We start from the raw sequence: 17,377 nt of genomic DNA, 5'->3' as shown, positions 1-17,377 counted from the left end.
TGCATATTCTAATCAGCTGATTTCGATTTATCCAATTTCTAATAATTATCTGTTGTCTACATTATGTGAGTTGTTGGTTTTTCCTTTTTTATTGGGAGAGCTACTTGGTATGTACGAATCATATGTTCAAATAGTGAAGCCTCCCATATCTAAATTCGTATGTTTTTCAGTTTCTTTGTTGTCGTTAACGTTTTTAAATTTTGCGATTAATTACAATTATTTTTTTATCAAAATAAAATTTTGATGATGCTACGAGTTTTACATTCATTAAATTACGTGACTTTCACAAGAAACTCTGAAAATAGAAAAAGAAAATCGAGAAAAAACTGCTTTTATTAATTTAAAATGTACGATTTCAAGTTAGTTGTTTGTTCCAATTCATTTGATTACAAACATTAATGTCTTAATGTTAGCTGCACTAGAATCCCCAGAACTATTATAACTGGAAGAAACCGGAAGTGCAATAATGGATGGTGACGTTCCATATTCTGAGTTGTTAGAGGTTGGGACAATTATTTGTTATGCAAGGAAGGTAATTAGAGCAATTGAAGTATTTGTGTTAATCGACTTTATTGTTAACAATAAATACTTAGAAATAATATATTTATAACAATATTCATGAGATATTTTATACATTAATTTTTGCCACTGTCAGTCAAAAACAGATCGAGGCAGCAGCTTTGGTTCTTTTATTATATAAAGTTAGATATCTCAATGCGAAAGTTACCGCATATTATGTAAAAAAGTATCGAACACTTCATTAAAATATAATTTATTATCGGAAATATATCGAAACATAAAATTCTCATCCAGAGTCTGTAATTTGACATAAATCAATAATTCTGATTCGTCAATTGATACTCCCAATGCTGATTGTGATGTATACAGGATGTTTCAATTTAGAGATAAATAGCTATCGTAGATGTCAGCCATTTTCGTGTGTATGTGAAGTTATAATATTATAAAAAACAAGTAATCATATCATTGGATCTAGCACAGTATCAATATACAATCACGAAATTGACTGCGAATTATATTTGTTGAAATTAGATGTCTTTATGCGTATCTCAAACATATACAGGGTGGGAAACGAATTATCGTACTTATTCTATTTGGAAAAGTTCCAAATATTGTACTTTATCAAAGAGTTTTAAACCTTTTATTTGATTTTCAACAATTTCTAGTAGAATATTCATTTTTTTCGAGAGTTGAAAAGGTCTTCATTTATTCAGCGTGGATTCTGATTTATCCTTTATATTTAATATAGTAGATCAATCAGGAAACAGGATGTTTTCTATAAGAATGTTGTTGGATTCTAACTACTCACCTAATCCTTAAGATTATCATTTCAGGTGTAAATCATGCTGAAGTTGAGTCATTATATGGGCTCCCTTTTCCATTATTTTCATTCCTTTTTTGTCGTGTCTTGATTTATTCTAAATTTCCAGTAATTTTCAGAAGAGTGTGTAAGAATGAGAAAAATGGTATTTGAATTATTGAATTCATTTCAAATTACAGATTAGCTTTAAAAACATTTTAGTAATCAAGATTTGAAGTTGACAGTAGTATTCACAATACTGGTACGAAATTACATACTTGTGTTGGCCTCGAAGCCGCCCATCGCTGATAAAACATTTAGAAGGTTGAAACTTTGACGACGGCGCGCGATTTTTCTCAGACAAGAACTTTCTTGATTGAAATGTAACATAGAAGTATGGATAATGTCACAAAATGGTTGTCACTTACTCCAAAGACTCATCAAAATATTGTCTTATTGAAAATCTTCTACAATTTTTCTTTCAATGTAGGATACGGCAGCCAATTTTTCAAAATTTTATTGTTATAATCTAATAAGCGTAATTCATTAACGCTTAGACGGCATTATTCCGGGGATTCATTTGAATTTTATAAACGTGATGGTGCAAATCTGATCTCAAGATCCTCCGGACGGATCTATCGAAAATTTTAATAGCTGCAATCTGTCGAAGCGGTGGTCATTGCGAGTTTCTTTCTATAGCAACTCTAACGGGTTTAACATTCTCAAGAAATCGAGCTTATCCCGTACGGCCACTTTTTTAGCTGATTGTTTCATCGATATTTCCAAAATACGCCACTCATAACTTTATTAAATTCACGCTAAGCACTGGCTGATTATAATTATCTTCAAAATTAATACGAAAACGAGGCTGAGCTGCTTCATAGCTACAAGTTAGGTAAAACGCTTTCACAGCAAACGGTCGGGGATGTTTTGATCATTGTCCCATGAAAACTGAAATGCTATGACTACCGCACCCGTATTCTTGTTTTCTGGTGATTCAATGATAATATTTCTATATTTCTCAAGAGTATTCAAATACTATTCGCAGCTATTTCTTTTAGATTATATTGTTTTATAGGAATTGATAGCTCTAAGGAACTCTGAAACTCTCCGAAGAACCTATGAGTGCATAAAGTGAAGTAACTGCGCAATCCATACTGGAATCAGTTTTGGAGGTGTTGGTGGGATCGTTTTAAATGATTTCGAGACATTTTTTAAGGAAGGGGAGAAGGAATATAAAACAGTGACCTATCATGAAGCTAATCAGCTTTATCGTAAGGTCGTAAGCGAAGCTGGAGAGGAAAATATCCAGGCAAAGGCTGAAAGCGATATCATGAACCAAATTTAATCAAATTTGCATCACTTTTGACCAAATATTTGACGTTGTATTGAAAATACCTGGAAATAAAGTCATTGATGTAATATACTGTGAATACTACTACTTATAGCATAATATAATTCAAACTTAAGTACGTATTGATTGTTATAATTCTCATCAATGTGAGAAGTATTCACATAAATATGAATTTATTCATGAAATTCAATAATACGAGGATTGTGTGAAAAGTTTCCAGCTTTATCATCTTATCTGAAGTCTATACACTTAGTTCAGCGCGTGCGTTTCCATTCCACTTTTCAACTACACATAAAAATCGACTTATGTTGCTTAAGCCGTATGAATAAGGCATCAATAAGGGGGGAAAGGTTTATCCGCATGTACTTTTGGTTCAAAAATAACAGACGCGGCAACGGTAGTGCGCATAGTTTGCATAATTCTCCATTCAGTACTTTTGATATAGCGATGAGTCTTATCATAATCAGACGGTCATCCAGTACCATTTGTTGAGCTGATTATTTCGATTTCTCGTCGTCAATCGAGTCATTTGAATCCAGCTGCCAAAATTTCATTGATGCAGTAAATAATTATAGTACAGAGAGTGTCTAGCACTTCTTTTAATTGCGTAGGTGTATTGCCTTCAACAAAAAAGATTTAAGACCACTCTATTCTAAATTCTCCTTGTTTTCAGTAAAATATTCACATTTTTCATATTATATTGATAAGTGCTGATACCTTTTCAAATCACCCTCGTATAGTAAAAACTTTGTTTAAGTGAAAATTGTTTTATGTATATTATCCAACCAACATAATCATATAATGATCAATTTGGTACAAATAGAAACCAAATATTCTTAATTAGTTTATCTTCAAAAAACAGAAGACAACAGATATTCGATAAAATCCCAAAGGGATTGTATATTAATATATACATTATAAACATTTTCTGTACCCGAACCTAGCAACCGCAAAAATTCCTCAATAATACATATTATTTAGCCCTATTCCGACAAATATGGTAACGTTTCATATCGTTCTTTATCATAAAGTAATTATTCGAAATTTTATGTGATTTCCGGAAAATTTTTCAATGAGTCACTGGAATTTCTTAAGGTGAAGCTGCCTTGTCTAGCCCCCCCAGGAGCTAGAAGCAAACCTCACGTCCTCACAAATTTATAAACGACAGCAAACACTAACACACTCACTAAAACCAATACCATAGCTGTCACTAACTTCGCAAATGTGTTTAATCCGCTTTCATCCGGATTTAAAGGTCTCCTCGAGTGATTCTGTTGAGATCGTCTTCTTTTACCAGCTAAACCTCGTGCCAAAGCTGGAAAAGCAAGACTTTGAGTGAAGGTTAGCTTATGTAAACTTTCACTGAGCGAATAAGGTCCTACACTTCCTCTCGCAGCTGCTCTAAGTAGAGCATATTCGAGATCTAACGCGTCAAAAATTGAGTATCTAGCTGTCATTATGGAAGATCTTCTTCTACTGTCTGAACTATCACTTGCTCTTGATGTGTTATTAGCTGCAACGGCAGCTGCTATCGATGTTAACGACGAAGTAGTTGAAGACGAAGGTGATACAACGGGATTGCTACAATTCGTATTAACATCTGACAGATCTTCTACCGAGCTTTGGGGTGGAGATATGATTGGATACAACCTCAATAGCCTAGCATGATCCGGATGAAGTAAAGAACTACTCGGACGTCTCATACTTGGAGTTGGGGATTGCAAAGGAGTTGTGGAAGTTCCAGCTGTTGATGGTAGAGGTGAAACCTGCAAAAATATTATCAAAATATTATAGGAAATGTGATGATTTATTACGACAAACACACATAATATGAAAATAGCGCTACGTGCCAATTTTATATACGAAGCAAATCATCAGCAACGTAATTTAAATTATTATGGAGTTACAACCTGATTGGAATCAATTCCAGAATCGTTGTGTATTGCGTTGTCGATACAAGTTGAATTGTGTGATGACGCGTCTTCCGCGCAAACCGGAAAAACGAAACTTTGTCCATCCGCTTCGCCTCTTGGGGAATCTGAACTTGGCCATACCTAAAAAAGTTGCATTTGAAAATGAATAAAGAAGATTTCTTTGAGAAAATATATGAAATGGAGTTAGGTAATGCTAGAAATTTGAAAATCTATAATTTCCGTGCACTAGCAAACGACTAATTACTGGTATTTCTTTCAATTTTCGTGTTACATTGTATAAGGGTGATAGCAGCCCTAAATTTATTTCATATCAAAACTTTTTTTCAAGATAAAGTCTTGTAATAAAATCATTACATAGCATCCTTCTCTTATTTAAAAATTATTTTTTATTCTAAAATTGTACCAAAAAATCAATTCATGGTTCATGAAAAAAAAAAATAAACACCATAATTTATAATTTTTTCAATAAATTGAATGGAAAACAGTGAAGATGAGAAATATAATAAGATTCACCGCTGTATAATGTAAAAGAAATATTGAAAAAATTAGTCTTTTACCAGTGCACGAAAATTCCAGACATTCAAGTTTCTAGTTTTACTAAAATCTTAGAAGAAAAAAAAATAAAAACTCAATTTTAGTAATTTTTTGAGGGTAATACTTCGCAAAAAGGTGGGCTGAAGAAATTGTTGTAGGCCCATCTTAATTTCACACGAGCAATCACTGCTTGAATTTTGTCGCACACTGTAAATCCAAACTTAACCTCCTAAATAATTATAAATAAATGAGAATTCGAGCGATTTAGATTTAGATTTTTTTTTGGTTATTGTACATACAACGGTTGTCTGGAAAGCTTTTGACTTAATATAAAGCAATAAATAATTTTTATTCTCAATAATATTCTTGTTCTGAATCTATACAGTTTTCTATGCGATGGTCTAAGCTTTCAAAACACAAATTCTTCGAATTCCTTCTCAAAATAGGCGTTAGCGTTTACATCTGATGGAAATTTCTCTCCTTCGAGTGAAACTTCAAGGTTAGGTAATGGAAAAAGTCACAAGGAACCAAATCTGGTGAGAACGGTGGGTAATTAACAAATTTGTAATTCAATTCATCAATTTCAGTCATAGAAATCATCTGTTGTCCTCATGGAACGTTTTAATTCAGCTATCCAAAGTCTTACGGTTGTAAATGAAGTTGTAAAGCCTCTACACAGTTTCTCAAATCTCATTAATTTCCATTGGCGTATTACCTCAAATGTTTAATGATGGTTCGATACTCAATTTTTTCCTTCTTCATAAAAATCTTCACAACGACTCACGTACGTAATCAAACAAACCAAAATTAGTTTTGATATCTTCGCATTAAGATTGAAAACAAAAAAGCAAAATGTTAATTTGAGAATTTTTCTACACCGGTGCACCCAAACAAGTAAGTTATAGTCAAGGTAAGTTGTAATACCCAATTCTTTCAATAATAGTAGTAAGAATGTGAAATTATATCTGAAAATGTGAAATACCTACCTGAAGTAACGGCAATGAACAATGTGGTGGTTTAGTTTCTTCATTGGGGGAATCTTCTGGTCCAACGTCGCATTGAGATCCTGAGCTGCTATTGGAAGATTTTACAGCAGACCAGAAGCGCTTCAAGCCTAACTCTCGACGTTGTTTCTGTAATGAATGGGGAACATCATCAAAACAATCAAAGTTTTATTTTAACCTGCTGAATAGTGAATTTTAAGACCCAATTTTTGATATGAAAACTTTGCGTAGTGATTTGTTTAGATTCAAATTGAACGAATCTGATGATAGTTCAGTAGTTAAGAAGCTGGCAGTTGGAAAACCAAATGAATGAAGATAAAAGAAACTGTATATCATTGAAGAAGATACCAGAAAAGTTCCAACGAAAAAAACTTCAGTAACAATACGAAGAAGTTAAGCGAAAGGTGAAAAAAATTATCAGGAAAATGGAAAGAGCATGGAACGTGGATCTCCAATGGAAGATTATCTCGCAAAGTTGAATGTGAAATAAAAAAAAGCCTAAGGATACATGAGAATAAAATTTCATTATAGTAACAGTAGTAATATAAAGTATAAATAATAAAGTGAAATCAACCAAAGTTTTTAGGTCACAATTAGTGCCCTTAACTATCAAGAATTGATGATCTTTTGGCATTGCTTTAACCCTTGACACCCAGTTTGTCTATTTTTGGGAGAAAAGATATTGAGTATTTCTATAGGTGCAATTTGACAACTGAAAAGTCTCTTAAAATTGAGCAGAAAATAACAGAAGCTATGTCGAAGAATACTGCATCAAATTACAACCATTCTCATTACTTTGAGAAAAACTTGATCTCAATTCTAAGCTGTAGAAGTAAGTGTGATAAAAACACCATACAATAAATGAACAGAAATGTCATTAAATGGTATACGGACGGATCTGATTCAGCAGACAGAACTGAAATAAGAATGTACGGGCACAGAACCAAACACTCTGAAAGCACCAAGCATTTTTCAAGCAAAAGTTTATCATAATTCTTGTCGATAGCCAAGCAGATATTAGAGTTTAAACTCGAATTTGTTTGGGATTGGTCTATAAAAATCAAACGGGCTAGATAAGAAAACAAAGTTACCCTACAATGGATTCCGGGACACATCGGAGGAAAGAGAAATGAAATAGTTGATAAGATCGCTAAAGCGGGGACAGACAAGCCCTTCTTGGGACCTAAACCCTTCGGTGGTATCTGCTGCAGAACAATAGGAAAAACATTGGAAAAGAAAGTGGATAGCAGCAAAACCAATTATCGGGATTACCTGCAGGGGTTCAGACATGCAAAGTTTCTTCTGGTAAAGTACGAAATTCCAGAGAATTCCAGAGAACACGAAGTGAAACAGGATCGAAAGGTATCATATATGCCCTACATACACACATATAACCATTTTGATTTTAATCTGCTCGTATTTTTTGGTATTTAAATTCTTCGACTCAAGTTCTCAGTTGATTTGGGAAACATTCAAATAGATTAATCTATGCATCAACCCGACCAAATAAGTTTTTAAGACGTTATTTGTTATCATATTATGCTTTATCCAGATTACGATATTTAATGAAACAAATTGCTGTTAAAGCAGATTGGATGCAAAATGATAAGCAAGATGCAGAGACGCATCCATTTCTGACAGTGATGCTACTTCTAGAAAATAAAATTACCTCAATTAAGAAGAAGATGTTGAATATTGGTATAATATATAAGATATAGTTATTAATCATATTTCTAGTTATGGACATAATATACTTTAACAATCAATTTTAGATGTAGCTACCAACCAGGGGTTGAAATAAGATTATAGGGACAATATAAACAAACGCATATTGATGCGAATTCAATTATAATAGTGCTTGGGGAGGAGCAGCAACGGATTCGATTTTGGGAAACATATTTTCTTGTCCGATTCTCAACTTATTGATTCTTTCTATTTCATTTTTGTAAGTGATTTTTCTCTTTATTCCATTTCCCGTAAACGTCGAATAATTTCTCATTGTTTTTCTAAATTATGGTTTTATGTATAGTTTTTCAACTGCTTACTACTCTTCTTCTGTTTGTTTCATATCTGTAATCGGATGTAGAGTGCAATTTCATTGCTACCTATATATTGGTCCCCATTTACCACAGATACAAGGACTACAGTTCAATGATTGATCCTAGCTTCATCTTGGAGAGGCACTATATATTTTCGGTGTTTTTTTAATATCTTCGGATAGATGGCACGGCAAATAGTAATTTTTGATATTGCCTAGTCGCGTTTGATCGCAAGAAGACTTGGTTAGAAGACACAGTAACTTTCCACTATAATATGAAGATCAATACAGACAATTTCATCACAAAAAGCACATATTGATATCATAGTTTCCATCTTCTGGAAATAAATTTACTCTTGGTATCTCGGAGGAACTAAAATGAAAGAAAAGGTTTAACAGGAAGACAGGAAAGATTAAAGCATTGGGTTAATGAGAAATCAGAATCGTTCTTCACCATTTAAAAGGGTTGAAAGAGTAATTTTTTCTCAAATATTTTGATATATGAACCACTTTTAACTGTTAATTCTGAAGATTCTGCTGATTTTATCATTTCTTTTTCCATATTCCATTATCTTTGTTCTATTACCGACATTTGAAAATTTGAAGGTTGAAAACAAAATAAATAAAAGACATCTTGTGATTAAGATTTTAGTTTATTCCTGCGCTGCGCTGTGGTTGAAATCTTCGGCTAACATTAAAATTCAATAAGGATAATAATCTATGAAGACAGATGAATTCAAAGGGCATTGTGTGAGGATTTTATATAATAAGGAAAAACGACAATAACCCCATTATACTAGAGATTTGAGATAGACTATATACAACAAGAACAAAGGAAAACATCGTCTTCGAATCTCCTCATTCATGCAAATTATGGCGTAGAGAAAAGATAAATGATAACAATCAACCAGCTAGCAATGAATATTCATTTATAAACTGTCATTATCAACAAATAAAATATAACAAATAAAATATAATTGTCACGTTATTACTAGAAAACTTGAAATGTCTATGCAGTGAATTGTTTGTGGTGACAAATCAATTATTTTCAAGGTCACAACTTGAATTGCCGAATCTTCATTAACTTATTTCGATGTAGAAGAGAAGCGAATTCGTTAACGAGTATTATAAAAATGGGCTGGTAGGCGAAAGAGCAGCAGGGCTGCTCAACAGCATTGGACATAATAAAGTCAGAGATATAAAATTGTGGAAGGGCTGAACAAGCTTGAAGCTGAAACGGTCCGAGGTTCTAACGAGAATCATCTACTCACAGAATGAAAAACTGCGAGGAAAAGACAATGAGACATGATTCCAATCATATGACTAAGTCTTCAAATGTGAGACAAACCTTTAGGAAGTAAATGATAGGAATACTGAATAATTGTGGAGGTCTGGAGGAAAAAACATCGTAAGCTTCGACCTGGCGGAAGAATCTTGGTTCAAAGCGGCCTTCAGAAAATTATAAGTTAGGACGAGGGCGCACAAGTTATTATAAAGACTAGACACGCAACTAGGACTGACGTTCTTCCATTCGACACTCTGATGCTACTGAATACATAGAATTGTCTGTGTTAACGTCGCTGGAGTAATACACTGCGTTTAACCTTCAGATTTATGATTTTAATTCGTTGAATAAGAAAGATTATGCAATTTTTCCTCAGGCGATTTTCAATTGCTTCTGTAATTGTAAATTCGATGATTGAAGGAACATAAAAATATTATTTGAACCTTAAATTTCTATAGATATCTACTTGATGATGCTTCAACAAAAAATCAATATTTATTTGGTTCATATCAGAGTTGAGATCCGAATAATCACGATATGGAGAAAAATACTTTCTGGAATAGGAATGATTCATATCCAAACAACTGAACGTAAAACAAAAAGCGATAATAGCCTATATAAACACATCTTATGGTATTGGTAGCATATGAACTTTCTTAAGAAGGTTTTTTTTCTTTGTTATCCCTAAGACTGAGGCTTATTTTCCAATTTTTATGAAAGAAACCGTATCTATTTGGTATTTTTTTAGTATACTTACACTAGGTTATTATATTTTTAATACACATTTCGAAGGATCAGTGGCTTTCTGAGAAAAACAAGTTTTCGCGAATATTTACTATTGTAAGTATTTTTAAATCTTAATTTGAATTTCGCGCTCTAGAAAGGGAATTTTGAGAGGCTAGGTTGGTAACACCTATCGAGACTTGCGTCAGATAGATGTAAACACAATAAAAATAAAGATCATTTTGAAAAGTTTTTTTTGAATTTATTCTGGCCATCCAAGGAAGAAGTTTACACTAACTGCCCTCATTCTAGACTTTTCTGGAAAGTTCGGCGCATGAGTTGAAAGATTGTTAGTGAAATATCAGACATTTGTGAATATTTTTATGGATATGGAAGCATTGCGCATCCAAAGCCTCCATATTCATAAAAATCTGTAACTGTAGGTAATATATGCACCATCCATATTAGAAACTGTATCAGGAAATCACAAAAAACAAAGTGACGCTTTGGAATTTGTTTTCTCTATTCATTCCCCTGGATATAAGTATATCTAGAACGATATTGTGAAAATTAATACTCTGTAATGCAACCTTGAATTTTCAATTTTCCGACCCTTTTAGGAGCCTTGACTTGATATATTATTTAATACAGTTTCGTATAGAATTCCCCTTGTAATAAATTTTGTTTATCAATCGAAGTATATTGAATAAACAAAATTTACAGTCTTTACTTTCTCTTGAATTTCGCAAATATAAATTTGGTTGACATATTGTGTATCAAATTTTCTAGATAAACCGCATTGGCACCAACAAATTGATTTACTTAATAGTTAATAATTTTTTCTATTCTATCTATGAGGATTCCTTTCAATCGACTCTGCTTAGTATATTGACTATAATTTACGACAATACAAATAGCAATAGCAAAGAAAATCGAAAAGAGAAACAAGCAAAAGGGGCATTACAACTAAAATGTGCACCAAAAACAAAAGTGTAAACAAAAGCAACAACAATCAATATTAACAGACGAGAATATAATTATGAATAAAGAAGACAAAATCAGACACTGGAAAGCATACTTTGGAAAACTATTTGAAGAATAAAGAAATAACTTTGATATAGGGGAAGCAATTGAAGAGCCAGAAATCTTACAGTAAGAAGTCAAAACAGCAGTAATGCAATCAAAACAAGGCAAGGTAGTTTGCCCTGATAACGTCCAAATCATTAAACTTCTTGATACCAAAATGATAGCCCTAATAATGAAGATGTTCAATAGCATATTATCAAAGTTATCTGCATATTATATAGCATATTATCACAAATTATGTGAGAACCAAATATCCTCCAACCACTTCAGGTTTATATATGCTTGTAAGAGGAAAACATTGTTCTAAGTATAGATCCTGGTGCTAAGATACAGAGATGTAAAAATACAGCATGGAAAAATTAGTGAGATTCTTAGAAAAACAGGAATTAGCAACAAGAACCTGACAATAATCGGGAACCTCCAGGGGAGCCCAGCAATAAACCTTAGAATTGGAGGAAAACACAAAGAAAAAGTGAAAAAATTGAGGATTCTTCAAAGCCGCATATTATTTCCTTTCATCTCTAACTTGTACTCACAGTGGATATGAGAAAGGAAGAGGTATTCTGCTACATATATACAGGCGAAACAATATCAGATATGGAGATGACACCATTGCATTTGGTGATAATATAGAAGATTTACCAAAGCCTGACAGATACTATTACTTGTCAAAATCAGCCATACGGTCTGAATATCAATGTCAAAGAGACAAAACTCATCATTATAAAAAAAATGAGATCAAAAGAAGCCATATCTATATCGAGTATTTGACCAACAACCAGGAAAAATACCAGATATATATTGCTTCAAGCCATCTTGTAAGGCAAACTATTTGGTGAAAGAATTCCAGGAAGCATTGCTGATGCTGATGGACTAATGATTGCCTTGATGATAGCCAGCATTCGTCATTGATAGGCAGCACAAGAAGAAAAATATTGACTGTGTGTAATAATTTTCTTGGGGCGAATTGGATCAATGGGTTCACCTTAAATTTTGTGTTTCTAATGTAATTAAGTCCTTCAAAATGTAGCAAAAGTATGTTGGGAAGTATTTGTGGTATAATGTAGTAACCTATTCGCCTATTAACGATGATAACATCAAAAAATATGGAGAAGTGGTGCTTGAAAATCATTTTGTCGGAACCCAAGAGATAACAGTCACTCAAAAATCTCTTACAGTTCGCCTTAACATGTCTTCAAACGTGTCTTTATTGGTGAAGAGACGTGGATTTATGAATATGATGTAGAAATTATCTAACAATCTAACGAAAGGTGCTCAAAAAATGAGCCGAATTTGTAATAACCACGTCAATGTAAATACTCAACCTACGCTTTGATTTCCATGATGTAGTTCACCATAAAGTCGTTCCAGGGGGTTGAACGGTCTATTAGTAGTATGGATGACAATGTATGACTAAATAATTGAACTGAGAGATCATTTATAGCAATTTTAAGACCGATTTAGGACACTTTTTCAAATAGATGGTATTAAAACATTCCATTCATAGCATAGTTTCCAAAATAGATTAATCTCGCTAATCTATTTCATTTTGACTCTAAATTTTTAATCGATAAACTTTTTGTTCTATTCCATCTCATATTTATGATGTGAAATTTTCGTTTTTTAAAAGGTATTATTGGGGTTACTACATGAAGGTATACGAATGCGGTAACAGCTTGTATTAATAAATGAAATAGAGAATGCGGAGAATGCAGTGGTCAAAAAAAATATCATTTCCGGTATGAAATATTGCGTGATATTGCAGCGGATTAATTTATACATTATTATAGAATAGAATATTTTTGAAATATGGAAGCATATAGTCCATGAACAGGTAAAAACACAAAAATTGCGATTGTTATTATCATTAGCAATATTGAAAGGTACGACAAGGCGAATGAGAGAATTGGAAAGTACTTTCAGATAACTAGAATAATGGCGAGATATGAACGTACTTTCTACGAATGTATACTAATCTGACATCAGTTTAGAAAGCGTTTTAACTTTTGGTGAAATATCTTGATTTATATTCGTATTCATTCTTTTTATTCTGTGGTTCTTATCTCTGTCTACTTTTTGATATTGTGAACATCCTCGTTCTGTTTCTTCATCAATCTATATTTCCTTCTATCAACAGTTGAAGCCAATGGTACATCTCTTAGGTATGCTGTATTCCTACGTTTTATCGTGCCCAACCACATATAAATTTCCTCTGGTAGTAGCAGTTCTGAACCAGTACTTGTACTGCAGCTAGTACCGAGACCCTCTTCTAAATCCAAATTGAGACGAACCAAATCTGCTCACTTGTCGTCGTCATATTCCATGTCTCGAATTGTAAGCATTAACCTTTTTGAAAGCCCTCTCTGGGCTGCCCAGAAGCATCTGTGTCCCGCAGCAACTCTTGCCTTTATCTTTGTTGTCACGTTTTTATCTTCAGTTATCAAACCCCCGGGATATTTGAATTTGTGGCACGCGATGAAGCGATGTTCCCTGACTTGAAACGTGGTTTAGGAGGTCGGGGTTAACCTTGAGGTTCTCATGTACATGGTTTTCTGTTAATTAATTTTGAGTCCTCTTGTTTCGGCTTCTCGCTCCTGAAAAAGCCGAAGTGGTTTGTGCCATGATCTCAACATCATCCGAATATGCGAGGTACTGTGTGAGCTTATTGCAAATAGTTTCTCCGGGATTCGTTCCAGTGAGAAATTAAACAGTGTCATCGCTAGTGGGTCTCCCTTGATACTTTAACTATATTAGAGGCGTTCATCATCGTCATTCTTACCATACGCTTCTTTAGGACCCCACCAGGTCCTCTTACAACTGGTCTCTGAGGATACTGTCTTTAGCCTCGCGAAACTCAATGGCAATTTGATCAATTTCATACATCAATTTTTACCAAAAACTTTTTTTTAATAGAACTGAATTGGAACTGAATATTCTTTGAATTCTATAAATTTTTTATCTACATAATAACAATTACCCATAATTAATTAAGTTGTTTTATTTGAACAGGAACCTTATAGAATTTACATAGGTTTACAGCAGATTATCAGCAGATAATCTGTAGAATACCTTGTTAATCTGCAAACTAATTGGTTTACACAAACTACTGGTAACATATTCATTATTATGCAACGGCAATTTTTATACAAGGTTTTGTAGTTTATCTTTTTTTGTACTTCGTGAGTCCTAATAATAAACCGAACTAAAGCGAAAGCGGTTTAGGTATACGGTACACAAGAACGCGTGTGCCGGGCCTAAGTTAAATAGAAATTCACGATAAACCTCTTGAATAATTCAACTAGCATTCAGTATAGTGTTCACAGATTGTTTTCACAGTTGTTTAAACAACGATTATAATCAGTAATTATAATGAGTGAATATTTATCAAAGACAAAAGTAAATCAATAATTTGTCCACAAAAACATTAGCCACATTAATAAAATATGTAGCGTGTGCGACAGTAAATGCAGCGTAAGGGAAAATATCAAGGCCATAGATACGCTCGACCTAAACTGCCCTTGACTTTCCAAGGTAAAATTATCAGGTTAATGCTGAAGTTTCGTGGTTACATAGCGATAATAGATAGATAACGTTATTTCACTAGAGTTGGACCAAGAGTTATTATCCTTGAGTATACCGGAAGGTCCCTACTATCATAAAAAATAAAGAAATTCCATGAAATCAATAATTATTTAGATTATCAGCATTAAAAGAAATCGCCTACTAAAATAAATGAGAAAAATGGATATTCCAAAAAAAATATATTGAAACTAACAAAATGACAATGGCAAATTCAACAATCGGAGGAAATTGGCTTATTAACTTTGTAAATTTCCGATCCATCGAAGTCGCTATCTATAGATACACTTCAGAGGTCAACGCTTGTGCTCTCCAGGAATCTTGTCACTAATTATTTTCTCCTGTACATCAACGATTCACTAGACAAAACTGCAAACCCGATATATAGCTTTGCAGTCGCCATTGGTGTCAGCTACCCCTATAAACTTAGCTGTTTGTATAAAAAAAGCTGGCACTGCAGTTCAGGATTTGGTCCTGTCTGGACATAAAATATCACTATCACCGCAAATTCACTAGTTGGTTATTGAGTTATTGAGTTATTGAGTTATTGAGTTATATACTCACGTGGCTGAATTAGCTAAGGCACCTTCACAAAACCTTCTCTCCTTCAAGAACAGAAAGCTTTAAACTCAGCAACAGCTTCTAATCTTTTACAAGGCGCAGATTCGTCTATCTTTAGACGACCTAGTGCTGTCCACCTACCACAATCTACTCGACAGACAGACATTGCTCTTGAGGACTGGGTTTGCGTGCAAACGCCCAGAAACTTATTTTATAGAGAATTCTTTTTTTGGAAAAGTGCAAGCCTGAGGAATCAGCTATCAAGGCACGTCTTTCCCGAACACCTCAACCTACAGAAGTTCAAGATTAATATCTACAGAACCTCCACACAGCAAACACCGCTCGAACTATTCGAATGTAGTGTCCACTAATCAATAATTACAGATTTATTCTTTGTTTCCTCCAGGAAACTTCAGGAAGTTTAGTCACTATCTGATTACCGTGGAATTAAGTTGTAGATTTTTTATACAACGCGTTTATACAACCTTTACCAAAAAATGAGGCATTTTATAGTGAGAGTGTTGAGAGAAAAGGGATTCAACAATCATAAATACCAAGTCTTATAGAAAGTTACAAAAATATACGTTCACAATATATAAGCAGCATATTAGATTGTTCATAATTTAATATATTTGATTATTTCGAAAATTTCAATCTAATTTAATTATAAAATGGTATTTTAATTATACTTATTTTCATGAACATTCTGTAGCTTTTCTCCAAACCGTTTGAAATGTTATTTTTCTCCATCAAAATGATGTATTAGGTTTGTATTCTGGAATGAAAGCGATGTCATCCGGCATATCCATAATTCACAAATATCTACCCGTTTTTTTGTTTGAGCATCCGAGGGAAAATAATGTGTACCTTACACGTTAAAACGATAAAAACCAAACAGCGTTTATACGACACAAAATTTACCTCAGCATCAATACAAACAACCTCTCGTTCAGTCAATTGAAAACATAAATTGTATTGAAAAATTCAGTTATTCATATCTGAAACGTTACATAAAAAACCAATTCGGCAAAAAACGTGGAAATTACTAAATCGACTTAGATATATCATATAGAAATAAAGAGGAAATAGTCTAGAAGACATCCAACATAATTAGTAATAGCAAGAGCAGTTGTTTTTTGGGAAAATCATAAACAAGATCAAAAATGCAAAGACTTTTCCGAGCTGTCTAGTATACAGTTTTTGCAAGACATACTCGACTGGTAGACGTAAAAATTAAGTCCAGCATTCCGCGCCAAAGATTCATTTCCAAGCGAAAAATTTCTTCATTATTGTTTCTTATCAATCGATCTAAATGAAGTGTATAGTGCAAAATTTAGACCGAGCTTCGAGAATATCATTTTCTTTTGTTACATAAATGTTGAAGAATGTCAATTTTTATTTCATCATCGCAATGTAGAACTTATTGATAATTGCTTTGATTTATTTGAAAAAAATACTCCAAAAATATAATGGATAACGACATTATCACTATAACTGATTGAATTATAATTACATCATGAATTTTTCTCTTGTACTTACATTTGAAATAGCTTTCTTAATGACTATATACATAGTATGGATGTAAATAATTTTCTGGTTATGAAATATGTTGAATAACACTTCCCAAATGAATGCAACTGTTTTAGAAATAATTCACTTGATCTTGTGATAGATTTTTAAATATTTTAATCAAGTTGAAAACCACCAAATAAATCCAAATATGTACGAATAACGAATAGCTACATGTATATTCATTCTTTTAGAATATATCCATGTTTTTCACATTCAAACATTGTTTCCACTTCCTCAGTTTAAATTGATATATTCCATTGAAAACCTTCCATATCATTTGGCAAAACACAACGCTTCAATTTATCAGTTTTGAAGTGGAATTCAACTGAATTATAGCGTAGCAAGTGGTAATACAAAACACTAGTGTTTGAATAAAGTTACGGTTTCCA

General features: G+C 33.1%; 1 protein-coding gene across 3 annotated transcripts in view; it reads right to left on the bottom strand.

Annotated features, from left to right (window-relative positions):
* Nucleotides 1-553: 553 nt before the first annotated feature.
* LOC130897845 (uncharacterized) overlaps nucleotides 554-17,377 on the bottom strand; it is a 34,846-nt gene continuing 18,022 nt past the window's right edge. For all 3 annotated transcript variants that reach the window (XM_057806772.1, XM_057806769.1, XM_057806770.1), the window contains exons 3-5: nucleotides 6,127-6,273; nucleotides 4,583-4,726; nucleotides 554-4,438 (exon numbers count right to left, since the gene is read on the bottom strand). In XM_057806772.1, the coding sequence (XP_057662755.1) occupies nucleotides 3,812-4,438; nucleotides 4,583-4,726; nucleotides 6,127-6,273 (918 nt within the window). In that variant the 3' untranslated portion in view covers nucleotides 554-3,811. The remainder of the gene's footprint in view (nucleotides 4,439-4,582; nucleotides 4,727-6,126; nucleotides 6,274-17,377) is intronic.

Source organism: Diorhabda carinulata, chromosome 9 (genome assembly GCF_026250575.1).
Source record: "Diorhabda carinulata isolate Delta chromosome 9, icDioCari1.1, whole genome shotgun sequence".
Classification (NCBI taxonomy): domain Eukaryota; kingdom Metazoa; phylum Arthropoda; class Insecta; order Coleoptera; family Chrysomelidae; genus Diorhabda; species Diorhabda carinulata.
This window is presented reverse-complemented; position numbering and strand designations above follow the sequence as displayed.